This window comes from Halyomorpha halys, unplaced genomic scaffold (assembly GCF_000696795.3).
Source record: "Halyomorpha halys isolate HHAL.00 unplaced genomic scaffold, Hhal_1.1 Scaffold269.1, whole genome shotgun sequence".
Taxonomy (NCBI): Eukaryota; Metazoa; Arthropoda; class Insecta; order Hemiptera; family Pentatomidae; genus Halyomorpha; species Halyomorpha halys.
The window spans coordinates 1,446,526-1,461,293 of NW_027112099.1; the positions used below are offsets into that span (position 1 = coordinate 1,446,526).

The 14,768-nt window shown below is 30.1% G+C and overlaps 1 protein-coding gene across 2 annotated transcripts in view; it reads right to left on the reverse strand.

Moving 5' to 3' along the window:
• Positions 1-14,768, reverse strand: part of LOC106680574 (facilitated trehalose transporter Tret1-2 homolog) — a 152,179-nt gene that overhangs the window by 10,281 nt on the left and 127,130 nt on the right. The window contains exons 2-6 of one of the 2 annotated variants that reach the window (XM_067050128.1): positions 8,748-8,892; positions 8,643-8,654; positions 6,870-7,005; positions 1,872-2,057; positions 671-769 (exon numbers count right to left, since the gene is read on the reverse strand). In XM_067050128.1, coding sequence (XP_066906229.1) covers positions 671-769; positions 1,872-2,057; positions 6,870-7,005; positions 8,643-8,654; positions 8,748-8,892 — 578 coding nt within the window. The remainder of the gene's footprint in view (positions 1-670; positions 770-1,871; positions 2,058-6,869; positions 7,006-8,642; positions 8,655-8,747; positions 8,893-14,768) is intronic. The other variant, XM_067050129.1, reaches the window with a different exon arrangement.

Sequence of the window (14,768 nt, forward strand, 5' to 3'; positions counted from 1 at the left end):
TATAATAAAACATTTAATTTTCCCCTGGACCTGTTTCATTTCAATGATATACACAATTATTTATACTTCCTCACACTTATGTAATTCAGAAGGTAACGTGTTTGCATTTTAATTCCAAGCATCTATCGAGCTACCTCAAACAAGATACAATTTAACTATCATCATTCTTCAGTTTTGATCTTTTGACCCAGTCATGACTTACATTAAATTTAGTAAAAAAATCTTCAATTTGCAACTAATCTCAAAATCAATTATCATCTTCAAAATATCATAGGTAAGAAGTATGATAAGTGTTATATTGGTCAAAAAAAAAAAAAAAAAAAAAAAAAAAAAAAAAAAAAAAAAAAAGAGAAGCCATAACACTAAGACCTGGGTGCTCAATGATCATCCAATGATGAACGTGCTCAATGATGACCCTAACCGGCTAGGCCATAACTATCTATAGTTACAGTTATTTTTTTAATTGGCTAAAAGTTGTAAATCTAAAAACCATTGATAAATTATTACAATTTTCAAATATAAAGTGACTATATTTAATATTAGAAAACAGTTTTTAGTTGAAGTAAGAAATTTCACTTAATCTAGAAATAATAATATTATTATTATATGTATGTACATATAATACAAAAATAGATATAAATAATTTATATTATGAAGAATTTGTTCTCACCTAGGGATGTCATGGATGGTCCAGTACAAATAAGGGATCCTCTTAAATCTGGACGTGCAACTTCTGTAATGTATACAATAGCTGGACTTGGACCCATTGCTGAGGAAAAATAAAAATAATTCATGGATAATAAAGTTATAAATAGAGTTTAAAATTCTTATAAATAATCTATCAAACAAATCATAAATGAAATAATAATGATATTCATGATTGAAGGATTGTTACAGGAGGGTTACAAACATCAAGCAAGTCAAAAACTGTCATTTGTGAAAAATCAAAAAATACAGTCATGGTACTCTGTTCTCTAAATTAAAGTACTTCACTATCCCACTGTTTAAAGACCTATTAAACCATGCTTGTCTTGATTTTAAACTGTAATAGAAAAACTAAACCTTGTTCGTTGCGTAATAGAAAATTTGGTTGTTGTATAAATGAAAATTTTTGAAATTTCATTAACAAGTCAAGTCATAAGAGCTACCCCATATCTGACAAATAATCTTAAATTTCTAAACAGAGTAGAAAAAAATAAATAAAAAATATTACTCATAAATTATTGAATTCATCTAAAAATAAAAAGGGAAAAAATTATAATTTCAAATTGTTATGAAATTGGGAAAGAAATAATGTAACTCTCCAGGTAATGTTGAACTGTGGGTAAAGGAAAAACAAACTTGACAATCCACAGGCCTCTATGGTGATTAAAAAAAAAGGAGAAAAGGTCCAAGAAAAAATGACCTACAACTGTCAAATAATACTAGTATGGAGTAGTGGTTTTTTGAAACACAATAATGTTAATAAAGTGAATAGGGTGCTAAAGTATAAAAATGGTTTGAAAATGGCCTAAGGTAAAATGGTTAAAATGTTAGAATATATATATATATGTGTGTAAAAAATAAAATTAATCAAAATAAAAATGCCTGTATTCTTACATAATTTTGTTTTTGTACAAAGTCAATTTAATGTTGTCCTGAGGAGTTTTTTCCCCCCTAAATTATTCTGATTCATAATCAATAATTTAAAAATGAATCCCACTAAAATACAATAGTAGAGTTGTAAACAGAAATAACAATAGTAAAGTTGATCATAATAAATAAAAACTTATTAATTAATTTAAAGTGAAATGTTTTTAAATTAAACATTGGTTAAATAATTAAATAACTATAATTACAATAATAGACAGGGATTTATTACTAATACATACCTATTGCAAAACCGGTGAGAAATCTTCCGATGTAAATCATATTAAGGTTTGAAGCTGTTGCAATAAGAATCCATCCTATTACATATGGCACACAAGCAACCCTTATTGTATTTAGCCGCCCTATTTTGTCAACAAGAGTTCCACAGAGAAATGCTCCGAATGGTACCACCAAAACAGCAAGACTAGCTGAAATCCAAAGAACAATAATAATTTGAATATTTCGATTAAAGATAAAACCTTAAAAGATATAAATAAAATATTTTATATACTAACATCTATCTTATTACTATACATCACTTATATTTTAAAAGTGATGTACAATAGGAAGACTATATTATAGTCAAAACCTTCACAATTCCTTAAATTTATTTCATGTAATGTTCTCTTATCAATTCAACGATATGCAGCAACTAACGAGGGATTAGTTTGCTTAAACCTGCATATAAAATTTTTTCTATATCCCTATATAATAGGTTCCTTCCATATGTTGAACAGAAACAGGGTGATTATCAAGGTGGGTTCCGGCCCAATAGGTCTACTATTGATCAAATCTTCGCCCTGAAGCAAATCTCTGAGAAGATGAAGGAACATCAGCAGACAACTTGGATGCTATTCATTGATTTTCGAACTGCCTATGATACAATCGTAAGGAGTGAGCTCATAGTGGCTATGCATGAACTGGGGCTTCTTAGTAAACTCACCTGATTAGTAAAATGCACAATGGTGAGCACAACCTGCTAAGTAAAATCCTGTGGATTATCAGTGGAATGTGGCCTAAGAAAGAGTGACCCAATAGCTCCTCTCCTGTTTAATATCGCTCTACAAGCAATCATAAATAGAGCAGGAATAAGTCAGGAAGGAACTTCTCACAAAGATGACCCAAGTTCTGGCCTATGCAGACGACATCGTCATCATCAGTAGATACCTGCAGAGCATTAGGACTGCTTTCAAAGCGATGGATGTCGAGGCAAAAAGGATGGGCCTGCATGTTAATGGGGGAAAACCAAGATTATGCTGTTGGGTAAGAAGTCTCTGGACCAGAGGCAGAGTCGCCTTGTAATGGGCCTTTTTGGGCTCTATAAGGAATGTAGTATCTCCTCGTACATAAGGATACACAGGCTTAAATGGCTTGGCCATATAATGAGGATGAGCAAGGAAAGAGTGGCTATTAAACTGTACAGTTAAGTTCCGGATGGTGTGCAGCAATGATGGAGGGATGGTGTGAGGTGGGATCTGTGACAACTGAGGATCCCAATTACTCTAATAGAAGATAGAGAAACATGGTTGGCGGCCGTTGAGCAGGCCAAGGGCAGCTTCATGCTGTGCCAGTAAAAGAAGAAGAATGTTCTCTTATTCAGTTTTAAACATTTATAATATTTTCTCTGAAATATATAACTGTTTAATCTTCTCCATAATAATTAATTTACTAAGGAGAGAGAGAGAGAGAGAGAGAGAGAGAAATACTTTATTCATCTAGGCTCCCCAAATACATCAGGTTGGTACATCACACGGCAATGTGAGATCAGACCATTAATAATAGTCACAGCAGTAGATCAGTTTACCAAAAAACAAACGAATAAATACATTTTACGAGAACAATACTAACACATAGATTCAAAGGAAAATATAATAAAAAGCCGGTTACAAGAAACACTTGAATGGATAAATAAGTTTAAAAAAAAATAATAATAATAAAAATAATAGTACTAATAAAATAAGATAATTTAATGAATAAATAAGTTAAAAGACACAAATCAACAGGTCCACATATTAAAATAAATAAATAAAACAATGAATAATGAAACAATGAATAATCTTCCAGCTAATTCCCATGCAGGTGATGGTGTATCATAATCCCTAGGGAGTCCAAAATAATATTTTCTGCTAAGATCGCAATATCCCCGATGCTAACACCAAGGCCTTCTAAGAAGCTCCTTGTTCTATCTGGTATTGTTCCGCGAGATCCAAACCAGAGGCCTCTCACGGTGAACTCTCTCTCTCCGGAGCTCTCGTGGAATTTTTCCTTAGGGAAAGGGATTTTTCATATATTTCCTTTTTTTCCCTTTCCACTCCACCTTCCTGTTCGAGGAGGTCATTACTTTCAAATCTAACTGTCGGATCCAAAACCAGAGCCGTGCCTCCGATTTTTGTAAATGTGACAATATCGGCATATCTTACGGATCTTTCGGTGTCAACACAATAGACCTCGAAGCAGGTGAAGTCTTTTCTTTCAAGGAACTTCATCAATTCTTCCTTGACCCTGTCGTGCCGGCGTGTTATAAGGAGGGAGTTGTTGGAGCACTTTTCCAGCACATGAGCTGGTGTTTCTGACTCACTGCCACATTTGCGACTGAGGGACCCAACTTCTCCTAGCTGTCCACTGGCTTCTGGGACTCCACGCAGGGATGCATAGTTGATTTTAAGTTTTAGAGCGTTCACCCATTCTGACCCCAAGAGTACCTGCTTCTCACATACATATCTATTAGCTCTCAGGGTCTCTTTGAAATGGCGAACACCAATACCCTGCCACCTGCAACTGGCCCATTCTTCGAAAGCATTCTCACGCGACTGTCGTAGAGCTCACAATTTGGTTGCCCTTATCCACCTTATTAAGTCTATCAGCAGATGCCGCGATTTTGGCTTTGTAACTGAATATAGACTGGAATAGGGCATCCGGAACATTCGACAGTCGCTGGGCAATGGACCAATGCTACAGTGGAGCTTCCCATTGACAGCAGATAAGACCCATTCCTCGATACCTCCTGGGTGCGTGCAGCATCGCCGACGAGGTGTTAGCGGGGAGCCCGATGATGGCCTTGATACTCCTGCTGACATTGGTATCAAGCATTGACATTGGAGCAGTCTGGAGAGGGTAAACAAGGCCCAGGAACAAGTATCGGTTGACAACGTTGATCTTCTGTTTGGGCTTGAGCAGGCACGAGCTCACCAATTTATCGAGGTTATTAGTTATATTTTTCACTACCTCTTCTTCAAATACTAGCTCTCCCGAGAATGTACATCCAAGATATTTGATGGTGTCCTCGGCTTTTGCCGTTTAGATGACCTCTGTATTCTCAAGGGATACTATAATAATAATAACTAATAAATTATAATGTTTATAACATAATAAAAATGTTATTATAATAAATAATAACAGTTTTATTATGTTTTACATTTAAAAGTTATTTTCTTAATGCGTAATATTTTATTAATTTGCATTCATTCCAACTATAATATGAACTCCAGCATGAACTCAGTTTATTTATAACATTCTAATTAAAAAATGAAACTTTACAGAGAAAATATTATAAATGCTTGAAAATGGGTAAGAAAAACTTGAAATGTCGCAACATGGTAAAAGTGTGTAGTTTTTGATTATAATATTATTTTCCTGTTTTATAACATTTTTACCAGAATTTAAAACCTTCATATGATATAGGAGAATATTGATAAACACTTATAATTATAAAGGACTAGGAGTAATTTGGTTTGTGAAATAAGATCAAATCCATTATGATAGTTTCACATAATTTAATAAGAAAATATGTTACATCTTTGCAGTACAATTGGTAAAATTTAAGATGTAACACGTGAACAAAATAATTTTTCAAAAGAGTAAAATTTGCAATTATGAACTGATTTTTTAAACTTTTGTATTAAATATGATTAAAATTTATTTTATTATTATATATTTTTTTTAGGAAGAAGGTTTACTATTCCTATCTATATACGTATTTATATCACTAATTCATTAAAAGCATTATTTTTTAAAGGTTTCGTGTATTGATTTGAAGATGGGGCATGGAGCTGTTTCTGTATTATTTGCATCATAGTCAAACATTACAGTTAAACAAATTCAAAGTAAAACAAAATCTTAAGCTCTGCCACAAGCTTTCAAAGAAGTGGTTTTGTGTTTACCATGGAATGGATATAGTGAATTTCAGATGGGTAGTGAAAACTATCCTCCCCACTTGTGATGAATATAAAACAACATAGTTCAAGAACAAAGTAGTACTTGATTGTCATACTTCCTATAAGATAAACTTTAATCCAGGAATAACAAAAAACTTAACATTGTTAAGGCTGAAACCATTAGAATTTTCAAAACAAATCCATAATTATTTTAGATTTTATATATTAAAAAGTTAACCAAAAATGACTCAAAGAGGCAAAGTGAAAACAAGGAACAAAAATATCTTTTCTAGAGCTGACAATGATAAGAAATGAACAATTGTTAGTTAATTTTGAGGAAATAGATAAGTACTGCTTAGATTTTCCTAGTCGCAGAAAAGCAAAACCCAAGCCTGTTTAACCCCTTTAAGCATAAATGATACCAAAACAAATATGAGTTGTCTATGCTTAGTGTTTATAACCAGTGGTAAGATATTTCCATGTTTTAGTCAGGCTTAAGAATGTAGAGGCTGCTAATTTTTCATTTGTAGCTTACAGCTTACATTGTCAGATATAATAAATATAATAATCCATATTCTTTTCTGACAATCACTGATATGGAGTACTCAGTAAAGAGGAAATCTGATCCTTTAATGGTTTAAGAGAAAGCTAGGTGACACAATGCTGGCCAGATCACCTCCTGATGTAATATACAAGTAGATTAAAAATCAGTGTTTCCTTATCAAGATCTGAAACTAAAGTGTGCATCAGGATACATCCTCTTGAAGTACATAATTTGATGCTTTGTACTATATTTGCTTCCAGTGATAAAAAATTGTTCCTAAATATGAAAAATAAACTAAACTTCTATAAAATATTAATTTACTAAATAATCTTCGATTAGATTAACACGTGAACGTGTTAGATAAACACGTATTAAGCAAAGCGAATAAATTTTGAGGTTTAAATTAAATTCCAATAATCAATCACAAAACTTTTACAATGTTAGCTTAATGTATTTTTTTTTAATTGACTAAACTATAATAATAAGGCAATGGAATTCATTTAAAATTTATGTATATACCAATTACTATGTGAAGTACTTACCAATCCAAGCAGTTTGTTCTTTTGTAACAGGTATTTCAGAATCTTTAGATTCAAGTTGAGGAATTAGGATAGCAGAGTAAGCCACAACTATACCAACTGGAAGATGAAATGAAGCTGCAGCAATACAGGCTAAAATCTGCAATTTTCAAAAAAGTAAATTAATATTGTTTACTATTAAGGTGCACTATAGACATTCAAGGTTAATCATTCATTACATATATTGTTTCTCACAAAAGCAATCAATATAAAATTAGAAAAGACAATTACACAAAATTCATTAGCATGATTATTTACAATAATAATTTTTCTTTTATGGATATGATTTAAGACCTAAATCATTAATTTAAATCTTAAATATCAAGGCCAGAAGTTGTATAATTTCTATAGTTATTAAATAAGTCCCTTAGTAGATACTTATACTGAACAAAAAAAAATTCAAATAAATGGTAAGTACTTTCTTTGCTTCTGTGAATCGGTAGACTGAATAATAAATGTTGAAAAAAAAGAAATAACTAACAGTATTAAAATATTGTTTAATTCTGAATATAGTGCTCGATTTCCAGAAATAGTGGTGCCATAAACCTGTCAGGAGATCTGGGGTGATCAAGACTTTTCAGATAATCTAAGATTTCTATTGAGCACAAGAAAAGATGAGGAAGACTTTTATAAAGATGGATATATATCTAGGTTTGTCCAGTTTTATACACCTAGCTGGTACAAGCCAAAGATAAGGTTCTAAAGTTGAATATAAATATTAATACCGAGATAGATGTCGGGTAAGATAAATAAATTAAATGTTTATCTTCGAGAGAATTTGGTAGTGGGATACTTCATATTATAAATTCACTATAATTACACAATCCAACCACAATGAACTAAAAATAAATGATAAATTAAGATAATGAAAGTAATTCAATGTCTGAAATATTAAACAAATGTATCCCTAATAATAAATTGACTGTAAAAAAATGGGAATATTTTATTTTTAGAAAATTCCTAAGATCTTGAAGGGAGATAGATGTAAGTCATCTATCTTCATATAAATATAGTCATATATAATCATCATAAATAGATATCTACATTTAAGCCAATAATTGTATATGTGAAATTATTATTTTAGGCAAAAATAAAATAAGTTTTGCTAATTTGTGTATCATTACTGACCATCTCCTCCTCACATTCAATCTACAGTCAATATTAAACCCCTCAATTGTATGTTCTGCACTTTTGGAGAAAAACAACTGAAATGTCTATTTTGTACATATGGTAATAGTAATATGATGAATGGAATATGGTCCGGGTAATAGTAATAGTAATAGTATACTCACTGTTTATTAACACTCAAATATTTTTAGCTTTTACAAATCATCATTATTTTAAAATAAGGTGTTAGTAACAAGATAATATCTTACAATTATTACTTTAAGATAAACTTAAAGTTTAAATGAGATTTTTCAGACAGTGAAAAATCAAACAAATAATTCAATAGAAATAGAAATGAATAAAATATAAGTGAAAAAAAAAATTAAAGGTGGTAGGAAAAACTACAGTTATAGCTGTGAATGGATATTGTACACATTGCAGACAGAGACAAATGAATGTTATGTACAAAAAATAGGTCATTTAAAGATTGTAAAAATGGATAACATTGAAAAGAAAAGCATGATTTTATTAGTCATCAATATGTTTTTGTGACTAATTGCTGAGAGTCATACAGAATACTTACTACAGATAATATTTTCTACTTAGGAAGGAGAGGCATGCATTACTTACACTTTGATATCCCTGAGCATACAACATTACAAATTTATTAGTGTTACCAAAAACTAAATTAATTATTTAAAATCATACTAAAATAAGAATAAAATTTTAAATCACCTGCGGGAAGAGGTTCTTATGAGTATCTTTATTTTGTCGTGGATCAAACCGAAGGTCAAAAATACTTGCACATTGTTCTGTTGCTGTCTCTTCAGGTTTTTTTCTTTCTACCTTTACAAGGATTTTTTCAGTCTCATGTGGATTGCTGTAATAAATAACAATAATATTAATTATGAGATATTTGTTAGGCAGCAACAATAAAAGATAAATATAATTGTTAGTTATAAAATAAAAAATTTAAAATTACAAAAATCTATGTAGAGGTAATATAGGTATGTTAGGCATATAAAAGGGGCAATAGAGATATATTAAAATTAGACTGTATATTTAGAACTGCTTGATTTATTCAGTTAAACAGGATAAAGGTAATAAGTTCCCACAATTAACAGAGATGCTGCCGATATGTACCATATTCCTCATATATACATTTATGCCATTACAGTACTCATTGTTATGTGAGTATTTATAACATGTCAATTTCATGTAATGTTCGGCTGTGATAAGATCTATGTTATTGTCAATTATCACTTTTTTAAAAATTTGTTATTAGAAGATTTAGTGTAGGGAGGAGGGAGGATGAATATTTGGCATCTACCCTGGACAGCAGATAACTACGCTACAATAAATATGATTAAATATTTTCATATCCTGAACAAATTACCGAACTATAATGTTTTTTTCAATAGCAAATTTGGTGTTCTTACAGTTGTCTGAGTATCTCAGTAATCGAGAGTGACGGAAAAATATAATCTTTCTTAAAATCGACTGTTGTTTCGTGGAATAAGCTAACAAAGAAGCAGCCACTCCCTCTCACTTCTTTTATTTCATTCAGCTCTAGTAGTTTTCTAGTCTAAACATTGATGTATGTATCTATTACGCGTATACTAGGTTTTACAAATATTACCGCCTGGAAGTTAATCCAGATGGGGGGCCAAAAGAAAAAGAAAATTATCTAATAATATCATGTATTTAATTATTGCGAAACAATAAATGACATATCATTGATATTTTTTCTCTGAAAGGTAGCTTTACACATTATATCACTCATTCTACTTCAGCGCCTATTGGTTGTTAGCCAAGGCTCACAAACTGGTTTATGTTTAGCCCCTTTATTGAAGTTCGAGAACTAAAAACATTTGCAAATATAATGACGGACCAGCCTCAAATCTCCTGCAATTAAAAACAATTTCAGAATATAATGTTACCTTCGCTCCATTCCAACACACTAGGCTGAACAGATCCTTCATAAAACTACACTAGTCTTTTAAATTCTTCTTTATGTTCAATTCCAAGTGAAGTTAAACATAAAATAAAACCTAAGTCAAATATTTTTTGGGGAATTTTTTGTTTTTTTTCTTGTTTTAGTATTTGTTATTGATTAAATAATAAACGATTAAATAACTCATGACCTATCCAAATTAATCACTGACTAGAAGCTTTTTGCATTAATATAGCGTATTTCTTTATACCAACTGATCCAACTGATTTATGTATTTAAATTCCATGTATTTATATTAAAACGCATAGTCACAGATATACATCATGGAATCGCAAGTCATTCCTCAACAAGTATAATATTGTGTTTAAGCTGATCTTGACAAACCTGACCAAGCCACCGTGCGCATTTACTATTTGTGCTATAGCAATACATTTTTGTTCAATGATCGATTCAAACAAAAAACAAAAAAAGAAAACTCTTGACTAAACAAAATTGTTGTTTATCCACTTATAACTGGAAAGCACTTTGGCCTGATCTAGACATCTTAAAGTCTGGTATTCTCAACATTAACCCGTCCAAAACAAAATGCTGTTGTTTTTAGGTCAAGAAATATTTACGGAGTATTCTTTTAGAACTTGACAAAGAACTTTAGGATGAAATGATGTTATAATAATATATAGAAAATTTTTGTTTAGATTTTAAAACGAAGAGTTGCTTTTCGGGGGAAGCTACTAATAAACAACATATTTTAAGTTTTTTTATTTGCAAATAAATGAATATTGGCAAAAATATACTTCTGACCCTTTTAGGTAAAAGAGTACTTACATCGTTCCTCTTTAAATTAGTACTTATTATTTTCCTTTTTGAGGAATAATAAGCCCTTTTTATTACTCATTATTTTACATTCAAATTCGAACAAGGTTTAGGACTTTTTGCAAATTATCCAGTTCTTTGTTCTTCTTAAATTATTTGATGGACATAAGACAACCCATATTAAAAGAAACTTTCATATGCAACCCTTGAACATAAATATAGGTACTTTCCTAAAAAAAAAAGTCATAATACTTCCTCAAAAAGAAGAAAAAAAAAGAACGTACTAATAAAACGGATTCTGAAAACTTTAAATGAATAAAAAATTATTTATTAAAAGTAATATCATTCGTTTTTCAATTCAAGTATGGCTTCGATGAGCCAGATTAAACCAGTTCACCCAACCAATGCCGAGTCAGCAATCAACGAACATACCAAGCATCTTCCCTTGAAAGTTAGTTCAGATAATTTATACTACGGCTTGATGGTAATAATATATTATTTCATAAGCAGTAAACGATTAAAAAAGTTTTAGGAAAAATATCTTAAAAAAGGAAGTAATACAATTGTAGCTCAAGTTACGCAAACAACAAAGCATATATATAAAACCCACTCGAGTAAATCAAAGATAAAATTATAAAAACATTTTTACGAATCCAATTTTTCATTTCAACATTAGAATGAGCATTCTTGAGTTTTTGCTGAAAAGTGTTTATTAATTTATTAAAACAATATATCAGCACTAACAAAGGAAGGGCTCAGAGAAGGAGTCATCTATTTTTTTTATATCTAATTTGTATGGTGATTAGATATCCTAAAATATTGAATTGTTCCAAGGAGAATTAGGAGCAGGAAAAAATATGTCTTAAAAATTAGTTTTTTTTTTCATTTTTATGCCCCCTATTCTACATCTAAAAAACATAAAAACCTTTTGTTTTTGTATAAAAAGAAAATAGCCTTCAGAAATTTAAAATCGCTTAAGCCATTGAAAAAAAATGTAATGAATTAAATTAATGTAAGTAAACTATTTTTCTATAAATATATATAAATTATAAAAAAAATTCATATTTGTTTTAACAGTTTCGAAAAACCTCTAATTCTAACTAGTTCGCAATAAAATAAAAGACATTTCCCACTAAAAAGCATAGACATTTTTTATAGCTTTTAGAGAACTCAACAGATCATCTTCAAATTTTTAAAGTATAAAACTTCTGATAGGTCAATGTTAATAACAGACAATGTATTTATGATTATGTAGTGGTTTTTTTCCCTAGTAATCTATCATATAGTACTATGTTTATTGCGCTCAAATTTAGCAAATGTACACTTTGGAATAAAAATCGATAATAATAATTAGGTTAATCATTGTTATTCTTATGAAATGAGATATCAAAATTAATAATTGCATATTAATTCAACATTAAATGCTTATTTAAAGTTCATTTTGCCATTGTCTTTGTTGTTTATAGCTTCAACAACATCTTTTTGGTTACGATAACAGGTTTAAAACATTTATTACATAGAAGAGTGTGCGTACAAGTTTTGCTAAGAACATTCAATTTTTTTTTTTTAATTGGGGCCAGAGAATTATTCATTATTCAAGAATTACCCCTAAGGAAATCCGTTTTATTAAGAAAAAATAGTCTGGTCCGTGATGGTATAATTAAACGTTTACTGCTATCACTATCGTCAGATTGATCAATGATTCAGAAAAGAAGGACCGCTCGCCAAGTCGTTCCTGACCTACAGTGTAAGCTGATCTGTTTACATTTGTGATATCACTCATGTCATAACCTAAGTTAAAATAGAAAGATAGACAGTCACTAGTCGCGCCTGCCCACAACGATCCCTCAAAAATGCACTTATTACTTATCAATGCAGATTATCTTATTATTTTAATAATTAACAGCTTACTCTTATTATTTCGCTAAATAACATATTTAAATAAATGAAAAAATATATGAAATTTATTGATAAAATGATATAATTTCGGCAAAAATAAAACTAGAAAGAATTACAAAATCTTTAATCATAAGAACTTTGACACATGTGGGTTTTCCAATGTAGTAAAGAACAAAAATCAGAAAACTCGTTTTTCCGACGGTACTCAAAAAATTGCATTTGATCTGTTTACACAGATGTGATTAAGGATTTGATTTGATCAAGGAAAATGTACCAACAAATTCACTCTCCGGCAAGTGATAAAAGTTTAAATTTATTCTATTAGTTGGAGATTTGTACATCAGGTTTTTTTGTGGTTCAGAATCTGAATATGAACTTAATTTTGATTTTAACCTATTTTGTTTGAATTTCTTTTTGTTTACAATGTAATAGCAACTTTGGAACTCTGGGTTTTATATTTTTATTTATTTAATTTCCTTTACATTTTTCTTTAGTAATTAATATATCCTCGATAATTCTTAAACCTTTTTGTGGTTTAATTAAGAATTATAATAAACAATGGATATACCGAATGTCACTAAATTAGTTCGTATTACTGTACTAGAATATGACCCTGAATATACCAAGGACAAACTACGAGATCGATCGAGTTTTATAATTTTGTTATTTGTTTTATAATTCATTTTTCATTAAAATAAAAACGTTTTTATAATTAAAAAACATCATCAATAACAAAAAAAAATACATCAAATAATAATATATTAAACAACTGCATACACGAGTATGATCAATAGCTTAAAAGAAGAATATACGCAAGCAATTATTTCAAACATAAAAAATGAATTTAAATATTTTACCTTTGAACTTAATCTTAACCCTTTGTATTCGAGGGCTCCAGAGCGGAGTTATTTAAATTTTTCCTTCGAACTCCCCTATGGAGACCCATAGAATGTTACAAACACAGAATGTATATAATTTTCACTCCATAACATGAGGACAAAGATAAATCGTAAAAGCTATTTTGCATAAGATATTTCGCTCTCGGTGACCAATGATGGTCGCGGCTCGCGGATTATTACGCTGGTAATATGAATAAAAAAAATTCGAGAGCAAAGGGTCAACATTATCAACTATTTTTTAAATTATAACTGATTGAAAAAGGATCAACTCGTAAAAAACAAATTGTACAACAGCCCAGTGAAAAAATCAGTCATTGCACCCCAATTTTATATTACTTTAATGAAAACTAGGTATAATTACTTGTCAAAATTGATGAGTCTGCCACTTATAGTAAGGGGAATACAAAATGGCGGCTGTTTCAAAATGATAAAAAAATTAATTTTTAATTCGGAGCTCGATACCTTTGAAACTACCTACAACACTAGAAAAGCTAATAAAACGTAATTTAAAAGAGCTGTTTACATTTAGTAGTTATCGAGGTATAGTTTTTTAAAAAGCAACATTTCATAAAAAAATAATGAAAAATCAGTAATTAGCGAATTTATTTTTGAAAAACTATATCTCAGGAACTATTAGGCGTATATAATAATCTATAAGCATAAAATTAGTTTATGACGTTCGTAAGAGTAGTAGTTTCCATGATATTTTCCAAAATAAACTAACAAGATGATGATTTTTAGTTCTTCAGACAAAAGGTTTGGTTTATTAAAAATATCTATATTTCAGGAACCATATGACGTACAGATGATGCCTGCCACTAATCCAATTAAAGATCGTTTAATTTCACATAACATCAAGACTCACTAATTTTGACTATTAATTTTATTATTAATTATATTATTAAATATATAGTTTTCATTAAAGTAATTAAAAATTGGGGTGAAATAACTTACGTTTTTCCCCTCTTGAGCTCTTGTACTAAAAGATGAGGGGAGAATGCTAACCATAATATATATGTATATATAGTTGACCGTAAAAATTGATATATAAGATAGTCAAGGTTGCGTTCAAAAGAGAAACAAAAATAGTTTACAACTATTTATTTTCCGACGTTTCGCCCCACTTTGCAGGGCTTCATCAGGGCTAAAAAGATACAAAAAAAACTGAGAATATTACAGCAATAAGATACA